Here is a 25,658-nt window from a genome sequence, read left to right on the forward strand (position 1 = left end):
CAGTTTTCATTCTGATCCCAAAGAAAGGCAATGCCAAAGAATGCTCATACTACTGCACAATTACACTTATCTCACATGCTAGTCAAATAATGATCAAAATTCTCCAAACCAGGCTTCAGTAGTATGTGAACCATGAACTTCTAGATGTACAAGCTGGTTTTAGAAAAGGCAAAGAAACCAGAGATCAAATTGCCAACATCCGCTGGATCATGGAGAAAGCAAGAGAGTTCCAGAAAAATATCTATTTCTGCTTAACTGACTATGCCAAAGCCTTTGACTGTGTGGATCACAATAAACTGTGGAAAGTTCTTAAAGAGATGGGAATACCAGACCACCTGACTTGCCTCTTGAGAAATCTGTATGCAGTTCAGGAAGCAACAATTAGAACTGGACATGGAACAACAAACTGGTTCCAAATAGGAAAAGAAGTATGTCAAGGCTGTATATTGTCACCCTACTTATTTAACTTCTATGCAGAGTACATCATGCGAAATGCTGGGCTGGAAGAAGCACAAGCTGGAATCAAGATTGCCGGGAGAAATATCAATACCCTCAGATATGCAGATGACACCACCCTTAAGGCAGAAAGCAAAGAAGAGCCTCTTGATGAAAGTGAAAGAGGAGAGTGAAAAAGTTGGCTGAAAGCTCAACATTCAGAAAACTAAGATCATGGCATCTGGTCCCATCACTTCATGGCAAATGGATGGTGAAACATTGGAAACAGTGACAAACTCTATTTTCTTGGGCTGCAAAATCACTGCAGGTGGTGATTGCAGCCATGAAATTAAAAGACTTTTGCTCCTTGGAATAAAAGCTATAACCAACCTGCTGCTAAGCTGCCGCTAAGTCACTTCAGTCGTGTCCAACTCTGTGCGACTCCATAGACAGCAGCCCACCAGGCTCCCCTGTCCCTGGGATTCTCCAGGCAAGAACACTGGAGTGGGTTGCCATTTCCTTCTCCAATGCATGAAAGTGAAAAGTGAAAGTGAAGTAGCTCAGTTGTGTCTGACTCTTCACGATCCCATGGACTGCAGCCTACCAGGCTCCTCCATCCATGGGATTTTCCAGGCAAGAGTACTGGAATGGGGTGCCATATAACCAACCTAGACAGCATATTAAAAAGCAGAGACATTACTTTACCAATGGAAGTCCATCTAGTCAAAGTTATGGCTTTCCAAGAGTCATGTATAGATGTGAGAGTTGGACTATAAAGAAAGCTGAGTGCCGAAGAATTGATGCTTTTGAACTGTGGTGTTGGAGAAGACTCTTGAGAGTCCCTTGGATTGCAAGGAGATCCAACCAGTCCATCCTAAAGGAGATCAGTCCTGAATATTCACTGGAAGGACTGATGCTGTAGTTGAAACTCCAATACTTTGGCCACCTGATGGGAAGAACTGACTCATTTGCAAAGACCCTGATGCTGGGAAAGATTTAAGGCAGGAGGAGAAGGGAACAACAGAGGATGAGATGGTTGGATGGCATCACTGGCTTGATGGACATGAGTCTAAGCAAGCTCTGGGAGTTGCTGTTGGACAGGGAAGCCTGGCATGCTGCAGTCCATGGGGTCGCAAAGAGTCGGACATGACTGACTGACTGAACTGAGCTGATTAATTATTTATGCAATCCTTTACACTCTGGTAAAAACGAAGGGCCCAGACTAGAATATCACCAATGTCTCTTTTACCTCTGACATTCTAAGTCTAGTCTATAAGATGATTCTGGTGGTTAGTTAGAGTCAAAATGGTAGTATTGTCTTCCTTCCCAGATACCAACCAACCCTTATTAGATTATACATTTCAAATTTAAGGATGATTCTTGCAGAGAGAGACATTGCCTTCATAATTTTCCTTTTTATGGTTTTTACAGATATCCAAAGACCAGAAGCCTTGGGAAAAAAAGAAATATGTAGAATATTATTTGGTCCTGGACCATGGTGAGGTAATTATATCAGATAAATGAGTCTTTTAAAATGCTATACTGCATAAGTTTATTATGCAAGATATTAAATAATGGATATGTTCTTAAAATAATGAATATGAACTGTTCGTTTTTATAAATTTAGAAATTTTACATGCATCTAGGCTGATATTTTACCTTTTAAGGAAAGAGTACCTAACATAATATGCATAAACTGATGTTTTTGTACTATAATGCTCCTTTCTTATTGTCTCAAGAGCTCCAAAGTTATTTTCTAATTAAATTCTTTATGTTAAGTAGTTAAATCATTGGTAAATTAAAGTTTATGCTTATCAGGGAGTGATAAATTAAAAAAAAAAGCTAATAGAATTTTCTGAAAGAGGCACTTTTTGGTAATAATCATTGTTAATCTTTTTTTAAAAAAATTGAAATAAAGCTTTATTTACAAAAGCATGTCATGAGCCAGATTAGGTTCTTAGTTTGCAGATGCCTGACCTAAAAGCCAGAATCCAAAGTGAAAGTTAAAATTATCCCTTTGGCTAACCAGCCTATAAAAGACTTAGGACCACAAACTGAGAAAAATCATTTGCAGCATGTGTGACTGATGCACAGGGCTAGATTCTTAACTTGGAAAAATGTTCATCACAAAGAAAAGAAGACAAGGACTCTGATAGAAAACTCTGTAAAGAACTTTTCATTTAGTTACATAACACATGGAGCTTTGGTTACAGTTTTGAATGCATTTTAATATATTGATTATTCTAAACCTGAATTTCACATATGCGATCACAAAGGAAAACATGATAATACGAGTAAGTTAATTCATTTTTGACCTCTCATTATAGAAAGTTTTGACCTCTTATTATATAAAGTTATATATATACTTATTATATAAAGTTTTGACCTTTCTTATTATATAAATTCATTTACTGCTCATATTTCTTTAAATGAATAGACTCTTCCTTGTATTAGTTCTACACAGTTTAGGAAGCCATGGTATTTAACTGAAAATACTTCAAGAATAGTTCCTTAGAGCTTTACACTGAACTAGTACTTTATAGAATGAAGCATCATCTTCTAAAGTGCTTTCATTTAACTATAGAAATAAGGAAGTGTTTTGTTTTTAATAAGTGTCAACTTTTGTAATTGATCATTAATTATAATAAATAAAATTAGTGAAATTGCTATTTTTAATCTTCTAATTACATTCATTTCTATCAATGTCTATATTTTGTCTGTGCTGTTTTTTAGTTTAAAAGGCACAATCAAGATCAAGAGGAAATAAGAAAGACGGTATTTGAGATGGTCAATTACATCAACATGGTATGATATATTTTATTGAGTGTAGTTTTAACAATTTGCTAGGTGGTTTCATTGGTCATTTCATGAGACAGGGAAGAAAAACCAATACTTCTGAGAATATGGCTGACTGTCTCTTGAAAGGTGAACCTGACTTTGGCTACTTCATTGAATATTAATATTACATGATAGAGAAGTATCTCACCTACTTGCCACATTATTCTCAGGTCCATCCAGATTTAGAAGGTGGTTTTGTTTCATGGTCTTTGTTTTTCTAAAGCCCAGTAAGAAAATGCTGACATACAAATCCCAATAGAAAACCAAATGGAAAAACCAACTAACCAACCAATGAGATAAGCCAAACTCTGGTACAATAGCAGCTTTCAATACATTATCTCATTTAAACTTTGAACAACCCTAATATATTATTAAACCTAATTTATAGCTAAGGAATTAGGTTCTAAGACACAAAATAACTTGCCTAAAATCACAAAGTTAGAAAACAATAGAGAGAAGATTTAATCTTAGATTGGTTAGATCTCCAAGCCTATTTTCATTGTACAACTGTTGATTCAGTTCTTCAAACATGATTTTATCATCTAATTTCCATTAAAATTATTTTTATATCTCTTCTATTGAAACCTTGTTAGTTGAACATATGGTTAGCCTACTTCGTTGAAATGGCTGAATCACCTGTGGTCCTGCAAATACTGTAACAATAGAAATGAAATGAAGGTGGACTCAGTAACCAAGGTCATATCTCATTTTCTCACCACAAAGAGTATGCTGAGTCCTCTTAAGAGACCCCAAGAAGTGGCCATGTTTATTGAGCACTTACTTTGTGCCGAGTATTTTTCTAGATTATGGAAATAAAAAGGTGAACAAAACTGACAAATATCTCTTTCTTCAAAGCATTATTCTTCCCTTCAGGAAGTTAGCATTCTTGTTCAAAGAGGCAAACAAGTCAAATGAAGAGTGTGTAAGATGATGATATGTGCTATAAAGAATAATAAAACAGTTTTTAAAAAGAGAGAAAAAGAGAAAGGAAGAGAAAGATTTAGATGTATGCATTGTGGTTTGGTGTTTTGTTTTTGTTTTTGTTTTCTTCTTTTTGACTATGTTAATTCTTTGCTGCAGTACTCAGGTTCTTCATCGTGGCATGCACACTACTTTAGTTGCAATGCATCGGCCCTCTGGTTATGGTGTGAGGGTTTAGTTGCCTGCAGCATGTGTGATCTTAGTTCCCTGATCGGGGATCAAACTGCAGTCACCCTGTATTGGAAGATGGTTTCTTTACCAGAGAACCACCAGTGAAGTCCTGAGGCGAGATATGCTGTGTTAAATAGGGAAGTCATCTCTAATAGGGTAATATTTGAGCAGAAACTTGTAGGAAAGAAACAGATGTAACCCTAGGAAGAGCAAATGACCTGAGTGCAGAACCTAGATTGCCTTGCTTGAGGAGTAAGTGGAAAGCCAGGGCCACGAGAGGGAGATGACATCTAAAGGTAGTGATGGCCAAAACTTGAAGGCCCTAGTGAAGCTTTGTAAGGACTTTGCTATTTTTTTTTTAATTAAAACATAGTTGATTTACAATGTTGTATTAATTTCTGCTGTACAGCAAAGTGATTCAGTCATACATTTATGTACATTCCTTTTATATTCTTTTTCATTATGGTTTATCGCAGGATAAACCATTTCAAAGTATGTATGGATTATACTGAGTATAGTTTCCTGTGCTATACAGTAGGACCTTGTTGTTTATCTATCCTATAAAGAATAGCTTGTGTCAGCTAATCTCAAACTTCTAATCCATTCCCCCATGCCACCCTCCCCCTCTTGGCAACTACAAGTTGGTTCTCTATGTCTGAGAGTCTGTTTCTATTTCATGAGTATGTTCATTTATGTTATATTTTAGATTCCACAGATAAGTGATCACAGATGGTATTTAGGACTTTGTTTTCTTAATGAGTGAGGAAGACACTAGAAAGCCTGAACTGAGATGTGACATGTTTAGATCTGTGTTCTTAAAAAGATAACTTTGGCTGTTCTGTTGACGATAAACTGAAGGAGTGCAAGAGCAGAAACAAGGCCAGGTATGGGAACTGTGTCATAATTCAGGCTAAGAGATGGTGGTGGCTTGAGAGAAACCAGTGATGGTTGACCTATTGAGTAGGTCTGATCTCTGGATAGAGCGACTTGAGTTTAGAAGGTGGATGGGATATAAGAAGCATAAAAAAAGAGAGAAGTCAGGTGACATCAAGTGTTTTGACCTGAGCAACTTCAAGAATGTGAAGCAATGGTGGGGGGACAATGGGAACCTTTCAGAGAAGAGATTAGGATTTCCATTTTGGACACATCAACTTTGAGGTATCTTTTTGCACAAAGACTTCTAGGTAGAAATCCTGAAGACACAAGATTGGAGTTAAGGGCAAGGTCTGGGTGAAGATATAAATCTATAAATCTTTTTTAAACTTGGTCATTTTTTATTTATTTTTAAATTGGATTCTAATTGCTTTACAATGCTGTGTTAGTTTCTACAATAGTGTGAATTAGCTATATGTATAGCACACATAGGTGGCATAAGATGGGTCAGCAAACTGTGGCATGTGGACCAACTGTGGCCTGCTGCCTCTTTATAAAATAAAGTTTTATTCAATCATAGCCATGCACATTTATTTACATTGTCTATGGTTGCTTTCCTGCTGCAATACCAAAGGTAGTGAGTAATCGCAGCCAAGACCGTGTGGCCTCAAAGCCTAAAATATTTTCTATCTGGACCTTTACAGAAAATATTTGTAAAATCACCAGGGAAATGGGTGTAGGTAAGCAGGAAAAGGACACAAAAATATATCCTTGAAATACTTCTTTGAGGAGGAGCAAGAGGGGAGGAAGTGAGACCAAAGAACAGACAGTAAAGAAAAGAAAAGGAAAAGTTGTGGTTGTAGAAGCTACCTGAAACAAATAACTATCAAGGAAAGACATAATCAATGATGTGAGATGCTCCTGAGGACCAGGGACGGGCCATTGGATTTAACAAAGAAATTATTGTTCTCCTGGATGAAGCAACACACTGTAAAAATCATGATTTTAGGGAGTCCAGAAACAATGAGAGAAGTGAACTTAGAAACAGCAAATACAGATTTTTTTTTTTCTGGAAGTTTTTGCTATAAATGGGAGCAGAGAAATGGGGCATAATTCAAAGGAGGAAAAATCACAAAGAGAAATTCCCCTCACCACAATGAGGCGTCCTCTTGATTCTGATGAGAATCATTGCGCTGAAGGCTAAACACTGACAATGCCCTGGCTATTATAAACAGTCCTGCAAAGAACATTGGGGTACATGTGTCTCTTTCAATTCTGGTTTCCTTGGTGTGTATGCCCAGCAGTGGGATTGCTGGGTCATAAGGCAGCTCTATTTGCAATTTTTTTAAGGAATCTCCACACTGTTTTCCATAGTGGCTGTACTAGTTTGCATTCCCACCAACAGTGTAAGAGGATTCCCTTTTCTCCACACCCTCTCCAGCATTTATTGCTTGTAGACTTTTGGATCACAGCCATTCTGACTGGTTGAAATGGTACCTCATTGTGGTCTTGATTTGCATTTCTCTGATAATGAGTGATGTTGAGCACCTTTTCATGTGTTTGTTAGCAGCACTGTTTATAATAGCCAGGACGTGGAAACAACCTAGAGGTCCATCAGCAGATGAGTGGATAAGAAAGCTGTGGTACATATACACAATGGAGTATTACTCAGCCATTAAAAAGAATACATTAGAATCAGTTCTAATGAGATGGATGAAACTCGAGCTGATTATACAGAGTGAAGTAAGCCAGAAAGTAAAACACCAATACAGTATACTGACACATATATATGGAATTTAGAAAGATGGTAATGATGACCCTGTATGTGAGACAGCAAAAGAGACACAGATGTATAGAACGGACTTTTGGACTCTGAGGGAGAGGGAGAGGGTGGGATGATTTAGGAGAATGGCATTGAAACATGTATACTATCATGTAAGAAACGAAGTGCCAGTCTATGTTCGATACAGGATACAGGATGCTTGGGGCTGGTGCATGGGGATGATCCAGAGAGATGATATGGGGTGGGAGGTGGCAGGGGGATTCAGGATTGGGAGCTTGTATACACCTGTGGTGGATTCATGTCAATGTATGGCAAAACCAATACAGTATTGTAAAGTAAAATAAAGTAAAAATAAAATTAAAAAATAAAATAAAATAAAATAAACACCAGCAATGCAAAAAAGATGGAAAAATTGCTAGAGGAATCGCTGATATGGGGTGATATGGCAGGTCTGGTGGGAAGTTGGCCTTGGGCTCACAGACCTGTCATTCATATAGTGAAGAAGGGGAAGTACAGGTTGTTTGAACAGGTGTAGACCAGTGTGGGTGGATGGGTGGAGCTTGTGGAAATTCTCTTCTGGTTGCATCTGTACTCTTCAATGAATCTGCTCAAAGTGAGGACTTGAAAGAAAGTGCCAGAATGTTTAAGAAAGAGATGCATGTGCAGAAGGCTGTGAGAGTGAATGGACTTTGGAAATACAGCAGGTTTGCTGGAGGGTGGTTCAGACCACTTGAGGTTAGTGGTCATGTCTTCTGAGTGAAAGCAGTCAGCATCATTTGCTTTCCCCTATCTGAAATCAGAGCTTGATGGAGGAGAAACAGAAAGGGCAGTTTATTTTAACCAGGGCTGAAGTTTTGTCAGGTGGGTGAAAAAAAGGAAGAGAGAAATAAGAAAGTTGGAAAACAAGCAAAGCAATATTTTAATCTGGTTAGATTTTTACTTCCCTTTTGATGATAACTGCATACCTCAACACTTTTCTTGTTTTCTTTTTTAAAAAATGTCTTCTCAAATTTCTTAGCACAGAGTTTCCCCAAGAGAAAGTCTTAACTGCGGTTTTCCCCAGCTTCATTGAGATATATTTGACATATTATATTGAACAGATTTAAGGTATTCAATATGCTGATTTGGTATACTTATATATTGCAAAATGATTAGTTTGGCTAACCTGATAGGTAGGCTAACACCTCCATCATGCCGCATGATTCCATCAGCTTTTTGTTTTTTTTTTTTAATGATGAGAACATTTAGAGATCTACCCTTTCCGCAATTTTGAAGCATATAGTACAATATCATTAACTGTAATCCCCATATTGTACGTTAGACCCCCAGAACTTACTTGTCTTATAACTGAAAGTGTGTACTCTTTGACCAACCCAGTGCAGTTTTACAAACTATAGTAGCAATATAAGTTTTTATCTGTAAAGTAAATGTATTGTCTCATAAACTTAACTGGTTATTTCTAAAGGTATCCTATATGTGCTGTAGATTCTTTGGTTCAATCCGTCCGATAACAGAGGTCCCTTACTTTATTGTAACTCATTTATATGCAGGACTTTTCCATGTAGCTTTTTCCTTTTCTGATGTTCAAATCAGCACTGAGTCAAGCTTGCTAATTCGTTTTAAAAATTTATTTATTTTCCATAGCAAGATTTTTTTTAACATTTTATTTTGTATTGAAGTATAGCTAATGAACAATATTGTGATAGTTTCAGGTGAACAGTGAAGGGACTCAGCCATACATATTTATGTATCCATTCTCCTCCAAACTCCTCTCCCATTCAAGCTGCTACATAACACTGAACAGAGCTCTCTGTGCTATACAGTAGGTCCTTGTTGGTTATCCATTTTAAATATAGCCAAGCTTGTTAATTCTGAAAAATTATGACTCTGAGAATGTTACATTGCAATTGAGGAAATACATTTATAGTGAAGTCATAGTCATGAACTACTAGCAGAATATTTTAATATTTCTTGAGGTTGCAAGCAGGAAAAGTTTGTTTCAATAGACCCTTTGTCACCAAAAACAGGAGTTTATAGACTTGAACTAAGAGTGTCTGTCTTGCCTACAAATGGGGATGCTAGCGTCTGCCAAAAGAGATGGTAACTTCCATTACCCAAGTATGTTTGGAAATAAGGTTTTTGCAGTGTAGTTGGAAATAAGTTTGAAAATCTGGAGTGCATAGAAAATATTAAAAGATAATATCACCATTATGAATAGTTGCTTTGCCATTTTTTTTCTTTTTTAACAGCTTTATAAAAAGCTCAATACTTACGTGGCCTTAATTGGGATGGAGATCTGGAATGACAAGGACAAGATAGATATATCTTCCAATGCAAGCCTCACTTTAGAAAATTTTTCTAAATGGAGGACAGCTGTCCTCCTGAAGAGAAAGCACCATGATGTTGCTCAGCTACTCACGTATGTATAGATTTTCCCCTTTTTATGTTCTGTGGTATTTGGCATGGACAGCTTTGAAAGTCTTGGCAAAGCAAATGGTATCTCGAAACATTACAGATTTACACATAGGGTGCTAAAAGTTTAAAAAATATTCTTTTGGATCTTACGTCTCATGTGGTCTTCTTTTCTTTTTTTTTTTAAGAGAGAGAAGTTATATGGGAGCAATGATTCATCAGAAGCTTTTTTTTATTGTTATTTGGTCTGTAACAGAACAGAAAGACAGGGTTTAGATAATGGGAGCTTCCCTGATGTCTCAGCAGTAAATAACCTGCTTGCCAATGCAGGAGACACAGTTTTAATCCTTGGGTTGGGAAGATCCCCTGGAGGAGGAAATGGCAACCAACTCCAGTATTCTTGCCTGGAAAATCCCAAGGATTGAAGAGCCTGGTGGGCTATAGTCCATAGGGTCGCAAAGAGTTGGATACTACTTAGCGACTGAATAACAATAGCAGCAGCTACACAGGATATGAATACTGCAAAGCTGGTTCATTGGGGTTATCTTTGAAGGAGAGCCACCACAGTTTCTTAGTTTGGAAAGATGAATTCCAGACTCAAAGACTCAGCACAAGACATACCTCATTTTTTGGAACTACTAACACAACAGAAGTATCAAAATTTAATGAGTGAGCTACAAGCATAACAATATGGGAATTAAACTTTTACTAGACTGGCTAGTAACCTCAGATATGCAGATGACACCACCCTTATGGCAGATAGTGAAGAGGAACTAAAAAGCCTCTTGATGAAAGTGAAAGAGGAGAGTGAAAAAGTTGGCTTAAACCTCAGCGTTCAGAAAACTAAGATCATGGAATCTGGTCCCATCACTTCATGGGAAATAGATGAGGAAACAGTGGAAACAGTGGCAGACTTTAATTTTGGGGGCTCCAAAATCACTGCAGATGGTGATTGCAGCCATGAAATTAAAAGTCACTTACTCCTTGGAAGGAAAGTTATGACCAACCTAGACAGCATATTCAAAAGCAGAGACTACTTTGCCAACAAAGGTCTGTCTAGTCAAGGCTATGGTTTTTCCAGTGGTCATGTATGGATGTGAGAGTTGGACTGTGAAGAAAACTGAGCACCAAAGAATTGATGCTTTTGAACTGTGGTGTTGGAGAAGACTCTTTCCAACCAGTCCATCCTAAAGGAGATCAGTCCTGAGTGTTCATTGGAAGGACTGACGCTAAAGCTGAAACTCCAGTACTTTGGCCACCTCATGCAAAGAATTGACTCATTGGGAAAGACTCTCATGCTGGGAGGGATTGGGGGCAGGAGGAGAAGGGGATGACAGAGGATGGCATCACTGACTCGATGGACATGAGTTTGAGTAAACTCGGGGAGTTGGTGATGGACAGGGAGGCCTGGCGTGCTGCGATTCATGGGGTTGCAAACAGTCAGATGCGACTGAGCGATTGAACTGAACTGAACTGAACACTGGCTCCAGGATAAAGCTCAAATTGTAGTAGATTCTAGTGTAGTGAAATAATTAAGGTAGAGAGATATAAATCATGGCCAGGATGACAGATTGTACAGATAAGGCATGGTAATCCAATATCAAGAGTAGATTTCCTGAACAGACCAGAATAAACAGGATACAAGGACTAAAAAGATAACGGTAGAGGAAATAACTGTGCTATCATGTGTAAATTGAGTCTTACCATTTCTCTGACAAATTAACAAAATACACCTATACCTGTGCATCATCAGGTAGGAACCTAATATGGACTCTTAAGATTCCAAATGAACTCTCTCCACTGGAAAGAGAAAGCAAAATAGTGAACTCCATAATGGAGGAGAATTTTATTTTTTATAAATGAGCTAGGAGCAAGCACTAAATCCACAAGAATGTAGACTTGAATATAAAAATTTTCTAATATAATTTTAAAAGAGAATACAAATGCCATAAATCTTTAAAGTATCATGTATGACACAAAGTATCATTTCAAAATAACAGATAACTCCATAAGGAATGGAAAGTGGAAGGAATTTCTCTAATTTCCTCATTTTTGTATGGCAAAATGTACACTCTCCATGCTTGATGTTGATAAGTGGGAAAATATAGGTTCAACTTTTTATGTAAATGCATCTACTAAGGGAATTTGAAAAATAATGCATACTTTGCAAATTTCTAGAGACAGACCAGAGTGACTATCTTGAACAGATAGCACAATAGCAATAGCCAAAAAAGCACATGGTATAATTACAAACTGAAAGGAAAACAAAATGGAATAAATTAAAAAAAAAATTAAAATGACCAAAGACCAAATATATTATCTATGTGAACAAATGCAAGTAGTTAAAATATCTCTTAAACAGGACAGATATTTCAATTGCATAACGAAATTTCATTTCAATTACATATTTCAATGATACAAAAGCTTTCAGAATGGGCCCAAATTCCAAATCCAGCTACAGCTATAGCAGTGCTAAAAGAAAATCAAAGTAAACATATAAGAAAATATATGAGGAAAATATAAATTAAAATGAAAGATTTTCACTTTAATATATATATTTATATACATATATAATCTAATTTATATTTATAAAGCAAAAATATTAACAGTGATTACATCCAGATGCCTGGATTTAGATGGTATGACAGCCATCATATAAAAAAAGTGTTGTGAGTTTCTCTGCTAATCAGCATTCTAGAGCAACTGTCTACAGAAAAAAATGTCTATTATTAGAATCATGAGTGCCTGCTAAGTTGTTTCAGTTGTGTCCGGCTTTTTGCAACCCCGTGCACCGTAGCCCATTTCATGGGATTCTCCAGGCAAGAATACAGGAGCTGGTTGCCATTTCCTCCTCCAGGGGATCTTTCCCACCCAGGAATCTGAGTCTCTTGTGTGTCCTGTACTGGCAGTCAAATTATTTACCACTAGCCCCACCTGGGAAGCCCAATTAGAATCATAAGTTGTATCAATTTATTTCTTTTTCACAGGACAGTAGCATTTTCTGGAACAACTGTGGGCCTTGCTTACATGTCTACAATGTGCTCTCCTGATTTTTCTGCTGGCGTCATTAAGGTTTGTTTAAAGATAAAATTGCTGGTTCTACAGTTCAAGTCTGTCAAGGGCTGTTGTGCTGAATCTATGGAGAAAATATTGTTTTTCTCCTTTAATCTGTTGATGTGGGAAATGACATTAAATTTCAAATATTGACTCAGTCTTGCACATTCACCATAAACCTGGCATGGTCATAATGTATTATATCTTGTATACATTGCTAAATTCAACGTGTTAACATGTCATGAGGATATTTGCATCTATATTTGGGATATTAGTCTGTAGTTGTCTTTTCCTATAGTATGTATTTTTTCAGGTTTTACTCTCAGGGCAAATATCAGTATAAACTTGACCATATACAGTGAGGCGCAATTTTCAATTTTCTTGAATATTTGAATAAAATCAGTTTTTTTTTTTTTTCTGGACTATTTGAGTCAAATCAATATTGTTGTTGTTTAGTTGCTAAGTCGTGTCTGACTGTTTTGCCACACCATAGACTATAGCCTACCAGGCTTCTTTGTCCATGGGATTTCCCAGGCAAGAATAATGGAAAGGGTTGCCATTTCCTCCTCCAGGAAATGTTCCCAACCCAGGGATCAAACCTACATCTCTTACGTCTCCTGCATTGGCAGGCAGATTCTTTACCACTAAGCCACCAGGGAAGCCCCAAATCAGTAGTATAACATAGTAAAATGTTCAGTACAAGTCACCAGTAAAACCATACAGGCCCAATATTTTTTTTTTGCAAGGTTTTTAAGCATGCAATCAATTCTTCAATTGATACAGAGCTATTCAGGTTATTTATCTCTTCTTAAGTAAGCCATGGTAGTTTGTGTTTCAAGGAAAGTTGTCCATTTAATTTAAGTTGGCATAAATTTGTTGATGATATTTCCTTACTATCTTTTTAATATATGTAGAATATATAGTGATTTCCCCTCTGTCATTCATGATATGAGTAATTTGTGTGTGTGTGGAGTGGGGGAGGGTTTCCCCATGATCAGTTTGGCTAGGGTATATCAATTTTATTGATCTCAGAGAAACAGTTTTAGCTTTACTAATGCTCCTATGGTTTTCCTGGTTTCTACTTCATTGATTTCCATTCTTGTCTTGACTATTGATTCTTTTCTTGCTTTCTCTGTATTTAATTTGTTCTTTTTTAGTTAAGTAAGGAAGAATTTTAAATCATGAACTTGAGACTTTTCTTTTCAAATACGATCATTTAATGCTATTAATTTCTTACTATGCACTGTTTTAGCTGCATCTGAGATATTTGGATATGTTTGTTTTCATTTTTATTAAGTTAATATTTTTTCTAATCTTCATTTTGATTTCTTTTTGGACTCAAGTATTATTTGGATATTCAGGTCAATTTAGATTTGATCCATTTATCATATAATGTTCCTCTTTTTCCTGAATTATTCCTGTTGTAAAGTCTACTTTATCCAATATGAGTATAATACTTTGTGGACGGTTTACTTGATACAACGTTTTCCTTCCTTTAATTTTTATTTTTATTATTATTTATTATTTTTTTTCTTTTTACTTTATTTTACTTTACAATACTGTATTGGTTTTGCCATACATTGACATGAATCCACTACGGGTGTACATGAATTCCCAAACATGAACCCCCCTCCCACCCCATACCATCTCTCTGGGTCATCCCCATGCACCAGCCCCAAGCATCCTGTATCCTGCATCGAACATAGACTGGCGATTCGTTTCTTACACGATAGTATACATGTTTCAATGCCATTCTCCCAAATCATCCCACCCTCTCCCTCTCCCTCAGAGTCCAAAAGTCCGCTCTTCACATCTGTGTCTCTTTTGCTGTCTTGCATACAGGGTCATCATTACCATCTTTCTAAATTCCATATATATGTGTTAGTATACTGTATTGGTGTTTTTCTTTCTGGCTTACTTCACTCTGTATAATCAGCTCCAGTTTCATCCATCTCATTAGAACTGATTCAAATGTATTCTTTTTAATGGCTGAGTAATACTCCATTGTGTATATGTACCACAGCTTTCTTATCCATTCATCTGCTGATGGACATCTAGGTTGCTTCCATGTCCTGGCTATTATAAACAGTGCTGCGATGAACATTGGGGTACACGTGTCTCTTTCAATTCTGGTTTCCTCGGTGTGTATGCCCAGCAGTGGGATTGCTGGGTCATAAGGCAGTTCAATTTGCAATTTTTTAAGGAATCTCCACACTGTTCTCCATAGTGGCTGTACTTTAATTTTTAACATATGGGCTTCTTTCCATTTAAAGAAGATTTATGCAAGACAGTGTACACCTGGGTTTTTTTTTTTTTATCTAGTCTGACAATATGTATTTTACATTGTATGCTTAAGTAATTTATATGTAATACATTACTGATATTGTTGAACTAAGATCTGTCATCTTGCTAGATGTTTCCTATACTATCTCTTCTATTTTTTCTGCTTTTTTAAAATTGAGTATTCAAAAAATAATTTCATTTACCTCCATTATTAGATTTTTATTGATTTTTCTTTTTAATGGTTGCTGGGATTTATTATACATCTCTGCTTATCTGTTTTACCTTTGTTGTTGCTATTGTTCAGTCACTCAGTTCAGTCTGACTTTTTGCAGTCCCAAGGACTGCAGCACACCAGGCTTCCCTCTGTTTTTCCTCTATTTCCTTGCATTGTTCACTTAAGAAGGCTTTATTATCTCTCCTTACTATTCTCTGGAATTCTACATTCATTTGGGTATATCTTTCCCTTTCTCCTTTGCCTTTCATTTCTCTTCTTTTTTCAGCTATTTGTAAGGCCTCCTCAGGCAACCATTTTGCTTCTTGCATTTCTTTTTCTTTGGGATGATTTTGATCACTGCCTCCTGTACAATGTTATGAACCGCTGTCCATAGTTCTTCAGGCACTCTATCAGATCTAACCCCTTGAATCTATTTGTCATGTCCATTGTATAATCATAAGGAATTTGATTAAGGTCATATCTGAATGGCTTAGTGGTTTTCCCTACTTTCTTCAACGTAAGTCTGAATTTTGCAATAAGGAGCTCATGATCTGAGTCACAGTCAGCTCCAGGTCCCATTTTTGTTGACTGTGTAGAGCGTCTCCATCTTTGTCTGCAAATAATATAATCAATCTGATTCTCATATTCCACTATCTGATGAGTAGAGTCATCTCTTGTGTTGTTGGCAGAGGGTATTCTATGACCTGTGCATTCTCTTGGCAAACTCTATTAGCCTTTGCTCTGCTTCATTTTGGAGAAGGAAATGGCAATCCATTCCAATACTCTTGCCTGGAGGATCCCTTGGACAGAGGAGCCTGGCAGGCTACAGTCCAAGGGGTTGCAGAGTCAGACATGACTGAGCAACTCACACACACAGACACACACAGACACACACACACTGCTTCATTTTGTACTTTAAGACCAAATTTTCCTGTTACTCCAGGTATCTCTTGACTTCCTATTTTTGTATTCCAATCCCCTATGATGAAAAAGACATCTTTTTTTGGTGTTAGTTCTAAAAGGTCTTGTAGGTCTTCATAGAACCATTCAACATCAGTTTCTTTGGCATTAGGGGCATAGACTTGGATTACTGTGATGTTGAATGGTTTGTCTTGGAAATGAACCAAGATCATTCTGTCATTTTTTGAGACTGCACTCAAGTACTGCATTTTGGACTCTTGTTGACTGTGAAGGCTACTCCATTCTTCTAAAGGATTCTCATCCACAGTAGTAGATATAATGATCATCTGAATTAAATTTGCCTATTCCCATCCAATTTAGCTCACTGATTCCTAAAATGTTGATGTTCATTCTGTCATCTCCTGTTCGACCACTTCCAGTTTATCTTGATTCATGGACCTCCTATGCAATTTTGTTCTTTACAGCATTGGACTTCACTTTCACCACCAGATGCGTGCACAACTGCATCTGCACAAATGCACAATGCATTTCCGCTTTGGCCCAGCCTCTTCACTCTTTCTGGAGCTATTTCTCTGCTCTTCCCCAGTAGCATATTGGACACCTACAGAAGATGAGGTGGGGGGGCTCATCTTCTGGCATCATATCTTTTGCCTTTTCATACTGTTCATGGGGTTCTCAAGGCAAGAATATTCAAGCGGTTTGTCATTTCCTTCTCCAGTAGACCACGTTGACAAGGTGAGGAGGCTGAAGCTAAAATCAGACTCTCTACTCCACTTGGCTACAGTAAAAATATTTAATTATTTCCTGAATGATAATTCATTTTGCAAACCAGAGGATCTGTCTCTCTATTCTTATCCTCAGGATCACAGTGACAACCCACTTCAGGTTGCAGGAACCATGGCCCATGAAATGGGCCATAACTTCGGAATGTTTCATGACAACTACAATTGCAAGTGCCCTTCTATAGAATGTGTGATGGATGGATCATTAAGGTAAGCCTTTCTGGGATGATGATACTTATTCCTGTTTTGGGTTCACTCTGGGCTGTGCTATTCTTTTCTGTCATCTTCAGCAACCTGTTCAAACTTTCAAATTATTAAATAGCAGCATCAGGACATGATCATGGATGTGGGTCTATACCAGTCTACCTATACCGTCACACTCTTTGTGATGCCAAGGACTGTAGCCCACCAGGCTCCTCTGTCCTTGGAATTCTCCAGGCAAAAATACTGGAATGAATGGCCGTTTCCTTCTCCAGAGGGTCTTCCTGAGCCAGGTATCGAACCCAGGTCTCCTGCATTGCAGGCAAACTCTTTACCATCTGAGCCATCAAGGAAGCCCCATACCATCACACGGTACTATATATATTATGTAATGTTTTTCATTAACTGAGACATAGTTTAAACATATTGTCTCTTTGCTCTTGGGGTGACATGTCACTCTATCCTCATCTTAGGTGCACAAGATCTGGGTTCAGAAGATAATTAGCATTTACCACAGTTTCAGTGAATTCAGATTGATTGCTCATGAGGGAAAAGTTTTAGAAGAAAAATCTAATTAACGAAGAGAAATTAAAACACTTGCTAACACCATACACAAAAGTAAACTCAAACTGGACTAAAGACCTATATGTAAGGTGTAATACTATAAAACTCTTAGAGGAAAATGTAGGTAGAACACTCCTGACATAACACAGCAGGATCTTTTTCTATCCACCTCCTAGAGGATTGAAAATAAAAACAAAAATAAACAAATGGGTCTAATTAAACTTAGAAGCTTTTGCACAGCAAAGGAAACCATAAAATGAAAAGACAACCCTCAGAATAGAAAAAAAAAAATATTTGCAAATGAAACAACTGACAAGGGATTAACCTTCCAAAAACCACTCATGTAGCTCAATATTAAAAAAAAAAAAAAAACAGACAATCCAATCAAAAAATAGACAGAAGATCTAAATATATATTTTTCCAAAGAAGACATACAGACAGCTAAAAAGCACATGGGAAGGTGCTCGACTCACTCATTATCAGAGAAAGGCAAATCAAAACTACAATGCGGTATCACCTCACACTGCTCAGAATAAAGTGAAATCGCTCATTCATATCCAACTCTTTGCGACTCCATGGACAGTGGCCTGCACAAGGCTCCTCCATCCATGGGATTTTCTAGGCAAGAGTACTGGAGTGGGTTGCCATTCCCTTCTCCAGGGACTCTCCCTGACCCAGGGATTGAACCCAGGTCTCCCGCCTTGTAGACAGACACTTTACTGTCTGAGCCACCAGGGAAAGTCAAAAAAAATCTGCAAACAGGGCTTCCCTGGTGGTTCAGTGGCTAGAAGTCTGCTTTGCAATGCAGGCAACAGCAGTTCCGTCACTGGTCCAGAAAGATCCCATATGCTATGGAGCAAGTAAGCCAGTGCGCCACAAATACTAAGCCCCTCTAGAGCCTGCAAGCCGCAACTACTGAAGCCTGTGCCCCTAGAGACTGCACTCCACAGCAAGAGAAGCCACAGCAATAAAGAGTAGCTCCCACATGCCATAACTAGAGAAAATCTGCGTCCAGCAACGAAGACACAACACAACCAAAAGTAAATAAGTAAAATAATTATATAAAAGAATATATTTATTAAAAAAAAATAACTACAAACAGTAAATGCTGGAGAGAGTGTGGAGAAAACGGAACCCTCCTACACTGTTGGTGGGAACATAAGTTGGTGCAGTCACTATGGAGAACAGTATGAAGGTTCCTTAAAACAATAAAATGAGAGCTACCATACCATCCAGCAATCCCTCTCTTGGGTATCTATATTGAGAAAAACATAATTCAGAAAGATACATGCACCCTAATGTTTATTGCAGCATAATTTACAATAGCAAGGATATGGAAGCAACTTGAATGTCCATTGACAGAGGAATGGATAAAGAAGATGTGCTTCATATGAAATATTAATCATAAAAAGAATGAAATAATGGCATTTACAGTAACATAGAGGGTCTAGAGATTGTCATATTGAGTGAAGTCAAAGACAAATATATGATGTCACTTATACGTGGTATCTAAAAATAGGGTATAAATGAACTTATCTATAAAACAGAAATAAAGTTACAGATGTAGAAAACAAACTTACGTTACCAGGGGTTTAGGTGGGGAATATATTGGGAGATTCAGATTGACATATACACTCTACTATACATAAAATAGATATCTAGTAAGGACCTACTGTATAGCACAGGGAACTTTACTCAGTACTTTGTAATGGCGTATATGGGAATAGAATCTTAAAAAGAATGGACTTACATATATATATAACTGATTCACTTTGTATCTGTATACCTGAAACTAACACAGCATTATGCATCAACCATACTCTAACAGAAATTTTTTTAAAAAAGAATATTCTCACAGGAAGATGAAGAGAAAGTCTTTGAAAAGAGATTACATACTCTTGCCTCATCTGAGGCAAAACTGCTCTGGAATTTTATCTTTAAAAACCCCATAATTCCTTTGATGTGTTCATTTTCTCTTATATTTCCCTCTCTCAGTTCACATAGGCTAAAGTTAAGTCTCCCATGCTCTTCCACAAAATAGAATATGACTTGCAGGCCAGTTACATATCTTATGCTATCTCTTCCAGATATCACTGCATTTTTATTAAAATTTTTTTTTAATTTTTATTTAAGTACAGTTGATTTACAATGCTGTATTCTTCAGCAAAGTGACTCATATATATATATGTATATACATATGTATATATATGCACATGAATATATCTATATATTATTTTTCATATTCTTTTCCATTATGGTTTGTCACAGAATATTGAATATAGTTTCCTGTGCCATACAGTAAGACCTTGTTGTTTATCCATCCTATATATGAAAGTTTGCCTCTGTTAATCCCAAACCCCCATTCCTTCCCTCCTATCTTTCCACCATTGCCTTTTTAAACCTCATCCTTATTTGTGGAATGAAAAGAGGCTATCAATTTAACTTCCTCTGAAGGAAAGTGAATTCTTAAACATATAAGTAAACATAATTTTAGTGCCTTTAGTGTTTCTCAACCAAAATGACCTAAGGCTGAATGAATGAGATTATCAGGATAAATTAGAAGAATTTTCAGTTTATTAAACAGCAGCCTGGATGCTCTATTTTGAGATGTGGCCATACTTGCTCATTAAGCTGGAGGTGTTTCTACTTGCCCAGGTGAGCCAATTCAGGCACAAAGAAATGAGCTCATGCTTTAGCAGCTTCTGAGTGGATTCCATTCGCTCTTTTGGGTTATGTTTTGAGTATATCACACTCAGCATCTGATAGTTCTCCCTATCTACTCAGTGTGATTGTATTGTTTTCTCTTTCCTTACCTTTACAGCAAAAATATACCTACAGCCTTCAGTTCCTGCAGCCGGGCCAGCTTTGAAAAATTCTTTGAAGATAAATTATCCAATTGCCTCTTTAATGTTCCACTGCCTACAGATATCATATCCACCCCGATCTGTGGGAACCAGTTGGTAGAAATGGGAGAAGACTGTGATTGTGGGACCCCTGAGGTACCATCAGCTCTTTTTAAAATGATCTAGTTTGTTTTTCAATTGCTTAAGAGATGAACTGTAAAAGAACATATGTGTGCATGCTAAGTCACTTCAGTAATGTCTGATTCTTTGGGACCCCATGGACTGTAGCCTGCCATATGTCTCTGTCCACGGGACTCTCCACACAAGAATACTGGAGTGGATTGCCATGCCCTCCTCCAGAGGATCTTCCCCATCCAGGGATTGAACAGGAGTCTCTTACATCTCCTGCACTGGCAGCCTGTCCTTTACCACTGGTCCCACCTGGGAAACCCAAATGAACCTTGTGTTTCCTGTAATTCTGTAGATTTGTGTTTGTAGACAGTGGTCAGGTCAACCTTTCTCACAAAAAATGCTGAATTGCTTAAGATCTTTGTTTCCTTCTCAAGATTCCTTCCCCATCTTCTGTTTTATAAATTCCACTCAGCAGTTTGGGCTTCATATTCTCAACCCTCCTTTTTTGGGAGAAACACCTCATGTTTCTTATGTGCCTAAGACTTACTGGGCAGTTACTTTAGACCCAGCCCTATGATTGAGATCTGAGAGTGGAAATAGCTTGCTTAGGATCATTGGGCTGATAAATGGAGGAGCCAAAATCTGGATTCAGGTGTTAGGTGTGTTTGTTTTAGCAACCCTGGAGCCTCCCTGCCCTGGGATTCAATCATTTCTTACTGCTTTGGGACTCAGAAATTGTTATCGTTCAAAGTGCCTGGCTTGGTCCCACCCTCTTGACAGGGCAGCCAGGACTCTGAATGAGACCTTTGCCCCTATCTTATTAACATTCAAGTGAGTACCAGGCCAAGCCCTTAGGGTGTGAGCCTTTCAGTAACTTGAAAACCGTGCAAGCTGGCTCAGTGTCCAACTCTTCAACCCCATGGACTGTAGCCCACCAGGTTCCTCTGTCCATGGGATTTTCCAGGCAAAGATACTGGAATGAGTTGCTATTTCCTCCTCCAAGGGATCTTCCCAACCCAGGGATCCAACTCTGTCTCCTGCACAGGCAGATGGATTCTTTATCACTGCACCACCTGAGAAGCCTAACTTCAAAATAGGATTACACATTTATCTTTTCTGTGGGAAAAAGGAAACTTTCCCAGATGATGTTTGTTTGAAATAAGGTCAACAGTTTCAACACTAAAAATTTGTGACTCTAAATACATCACACCTTTTGACTGAATCTAAACAGCTACAAGGGGAGGTTCCCCAGTAGGATTTTCCCCCATGCCTGGTGTAGGTGTCTGACTTCCCAGAAACAAGGAGGAGAGAAGAAGATAAAGTATATTGCCTTACAGAGAATTGAGTTAAATGTCAAACTTGAATAAAGAACTATATTTTTAGATTTTCTGTACATGCTGTAGAGCTTAAGCTTACTGCTGGATAGATACAAAACTGATTAGCTGAACTAATTATGTTCATTAGTTAGAAGAATTTGATTTTCAAAAAACTATCCCTTTATTTTGTTTTATTTCATATGTCACCAAAAATAGACCACGTTTAGTATTAATCTGGTAGATTGGAGAAGCTAGAAAAGATATTAAAAAAAAAAAAAGACGTAAGTTGAATTCAGATAAAATCAATATTTCTAATGTTAAGCTTGTGTTTGTCCCCCAAATTATTTTCAGACCATATCAAAGGAATGTCTGTGTGATTAATAAATTATATTATGAATAGTGCAAAAATGAGACCAAAAGCTAATCTGGCATTTACATTTGTTTCTGGATTTCTTAGGAATGTACCAACATTTGCTGTGATGCAAAAACATGTAAAGTGAAAGAAAATGTTCAATGTGCATTAGGAGAATGCTGTGAAAAATGCCAAGTAAGATTATTATTTATTTATACCTTAATAATTATGTTTGCTCTTTGTTTTTTTCTGTATTAAAATCTTAGAGGTTATGTTAAATGAAACAGGCAAAGTAATATTTTTCTGTCTGTAAAATAATGTTAGCTACCATCTCTCAAGTCCTCACTGAACACTTTGCAAACATGGGCTCTTTAATTCTCTGACAGCCCTTTGAGGTAGATATTATTATTCAATTTTGTTTTTGAGGCGACAGAGTCTCAGAACAGAAAATATACAAAATACTGTAGCCACTAAATGGCAAACTCCAAATATGACCAGTTCTAAAGGCATCACTGACTCGATGGACGTGAATCTGAGTGAACTCCGGGAGTTGGTGATGGACAGGGAGGCCTGGCGTGCTGCGATTCATGGGGTCGCAAAGAGTCGGACACAACTGAGCGACTGAACTGAACTGAACTGAAAGCCAATTTTTGGTTATTCCTACCTACTGTTTCTTCTGATGCCATGGGATTTTCTTGGACCAAGTCCAGTAACTCTTTGCATATACTCTTTGTCGACAAAAAATGAATCAGTTAATCTAAGAAAGAAATGGAAAATTTTATTCTAGTCAAATTGAGGATCATAACTGGGGAAAAGCATCTCATAATGCTCTGGAAACCAGTGAGCCCCATTAGGAGTCAAAGCACAGTTGTGTGTTTTTCAAGATAAATACATTAATTTACATATTATTGATAATTTGCACAATCGAGATCTACGTGCCATCATGGCCCCTTACAAGCTCAAGAAGGAAAGTTATTTTTAAGGAGTTGTCTTGTTGGTGCTGGGAGGATGTTGCTCTTTATGATTAAGCAGGTATTTCTGCCCATGGGGAGGTTTGGTTCATCCTAATGCAGATACACAATGCACATTCAGGGGAGAGAGGAGGCCATAGGGCAGAGATACTTTTTTATGTTTAAATTTTTCTTGTCTTCCCATAAAATATGAATTTATTTCACATTTTAATAATGGCTTAGTGGGAAAGTTTATTTTGAATAATATAGGGGTTCCTTTATCTTCATCCCTTGAAGTCACTTCCAGGTGAAATTCTTAGAAAAAAAGACTTAGGATGAGGATGCTTTGTCAGTTTCTCTGTGGGGCTTTTTTGAATTTCTCTTCCAGTTAAGAATTTAGCATATTACATTCTACTATGGCACAGAATTCTGTATTATGATTATTTATCTGTTTTCTTAATTAGACTGATCGTTAAGGTCCAGAATCTGATTCATGCTCACTTAACAAAGAATTGCATACATTTTAAATGCACGGTAATCATGTGAAAAAGGAATATGCAGATGGCATGCTGGGTTATAGGTAGTGTTTGGGATAGATGTTTTTTGTTTGTTTTTGGTTTTGTTTTGTTTTGATGTTGGAGGGAGAGGAAAGAAATAAAGAAAGCCAAAAGGAAGAAAATTGGAGAATGCAAGTAGTATTCAGCAAGTATTTATTAAGTCCCATTTGTTAGAGATTATGGGTGATTAAAAAAAAAAAAGTAGCTTGTAAGCTGTGCGTGCTGTGCTTAGTCACTCAGTAGTGTGTGATTCTTTGTAATCCTTTGGACTGTAGTCTGCCAAGCTCCTCTTGTCTGTCGGGGGAGTATGTAATTTCCTCGGTTCTGTCTTGCCACAACAAGGATTTGAAATGGCTGACCAGTGTTACAGCTCTGTTACAGCTCAGTTTATTCAGCAAGCAAAGGATAGTACACTTATCAAGGCATGAGGGTTGGCCGACCCCAAAGGAGAGGCTTCAATCTGTCTTGGCTTCCTCCTTTTATTCATTTGTTTCCTCCCTACTGAGCCTGCCTTATGCAAATTGGGCTAGCCAAGAAGCGGGTATGTCTGTTTCACAGGAACTTCTCACTCCAGTCCACAGGTTTTCTTTTGTTCCATTTTTGCAGGCTTTTCCTTTTCTTTTTTAGCCACTGCCATTTTGGACTCCTTTTTCCTATTCTAACTACCTAACATTCCCCCCTCAAGATGGGATACCCAATTCTTTGGGAAAAGGGGCATCAGGTTCTCTCTGGCTACTTCCTGCTGAGCTGGGATGCAAGGTGCATTGGAGCTCCCCCTCTTTCTAGTCTCAAGCCTCAGAGTCCTTATAGCGGTGTCCATCTAAGGGTGAGTGATATTTTCCATGGTCGGGTGTAGTTTCATCTATCCTTATTGAACTAGCACTGCATTTTGTAGCTTGTTGCCCTGGGCAGAGACAAAATGGGTTAAACAATTGATAACACATGGAGCAATCATAAGCAGCATCAATATGGTAATAACAGGGATTAGTAGGGGCATTGCTGCTGCTGCTGCTGCTGCTGCTGCTAAGTTGCTTCAGTCATGTCTGACTCTGTGCGACCCCATAGACAGCAGCCCACCAGGCTCCCCCATCCCTGGGATTCTCCAGACAAGAACACTGGAGTGGGTTGCCATTTCCTTCTCCAATGCATGAAAGTGAAAAGTGAAAGTGAAGACACTCAGTCGTGTCTGACTCTTAGCGACCCCCTGGACGGCAGCCTACCAGGCTCCTCCATCCTTGGGATTTTCCAGGCAAGAGAACTGGAGTGGGTTGCCATTGCCTTCTGCAGTAGTGGCATTAAGCCAACTCCAAATGCCCCCTTGCCAAGAGAAAGATTCCCCAAAGAGAGATTGTAGCCACCCTGAGAACACTCCAGCTTGTTCTTTGAGCTCATTCTTTGAGATCCCTTAGGATTTGAATGTTTTTCTTGAGGATTGTGAGACTTAGCTGGAGGTATTTACCCAGAAACAACACATCTCATTCAAGATGGCTCAAGTCCCTTCTTGTTCAGGGATCAGGAAATCTATCATCTTCTGGATTTTTCTGTATTTTGGAGTACCACCCCTGCCAAGCTGTGTTGGCTCTTTAGAGCTATCCTGAGAAATCTCGTCCTCAGAAACTTAATTTTGGGGGTGTTCATTAGAATGGCACTCATCTTTAGTCCTGAATAGTTATCTGAGATCTCCTAGGGGCTTACAGGTGTATTGAGTGTCCTCTTCTGTTTTCTTCCACAACTTGACTCATTAGTAGTAAATCATCCAGGAGTTGTGTCCTGGTACCTTGACTGTTGTGGGGGTAGAAAGTATTACAGGATAGGGGGCTCTTCCATTTGGGCTGGAGTTGAGCCTTTGGGGACCCATCTTTCCAGACTTTAATTTGGACTTGAGTCACTGGAGCATATTGTGGTAGGTCTTTAGAATCTTTTGGGTCTTGGTTGACAACCCACAAGTGTATATCTTGTTGGAATTGCCCAAAGGCCATGGATTAAGACTAGGGGG

The 25,658-nt window shown here is 37.9% G+C and overlaps 1 protein-coding gene across 2 annotated transcripts in view; it reads left to right on the top strand.

Annotated features, from left to right (window-relative positions):
- ADAM28 (ADAM metallopeptidase domain 28) overlaps positions 1 to 25,658 on the top strand; it is a 78,512-nt gene that overhangs the window by 21,326 nt on the left and 31,528 nt on the right. The window contains exons 7-13 of one of the 2 annotated variants that reach the window (XM_040243050.1): positions 1,867 to 1,938; positions 3,169 to 3,240; positions 9,331 to 9,500; positions 12,481 to 12,565; positions 16,827 to 16,957; positions 20,334 to 20,511; positions 22,261 to 22,350. In XM_040243050.1, the coding sequence (XP_040098984.1) occupies positions 1,867 to 1,938; positions 3,169 to 3,240; positions 9,331 to 9,500; positions 12,481 to 12,565; positions 16,827 to 16,957; positions 20,334 to 20,511; positions 22,261 to 22,350 (798 nt within the window). The remainder of the gene's footprint in view (positions 1 to 1,866; positions 1,939 to 3,168; positions 3,241 to 9,330; positions 9,501 to 12,480; positions 12,566 to 16,826; positions 16,958 to 20,333; positions 20,512 to 22,260; positions 22,351 to 25,658) is intronic. The other variant, XM_040243057.1, reaches the window with a different exon arrangement.

The sequence above is a fragment of the Oryx dammah genome, unplaced genomic scaffold, assembly GCF_014754425.2.
Source record: "Oryx dammah isolate SB20612 unplaced genomic scaffold, SCBI_Odam_1.1 HiC_scaffold_1, whole genome shotgun sequence".
In the NCBI taxonomy this organism is placed as follows: Eukaryota; Metazoa; Chordata; class Mammalia; order Artiodactyla; family Bovidae; genus Oryx; species Oryx dammah.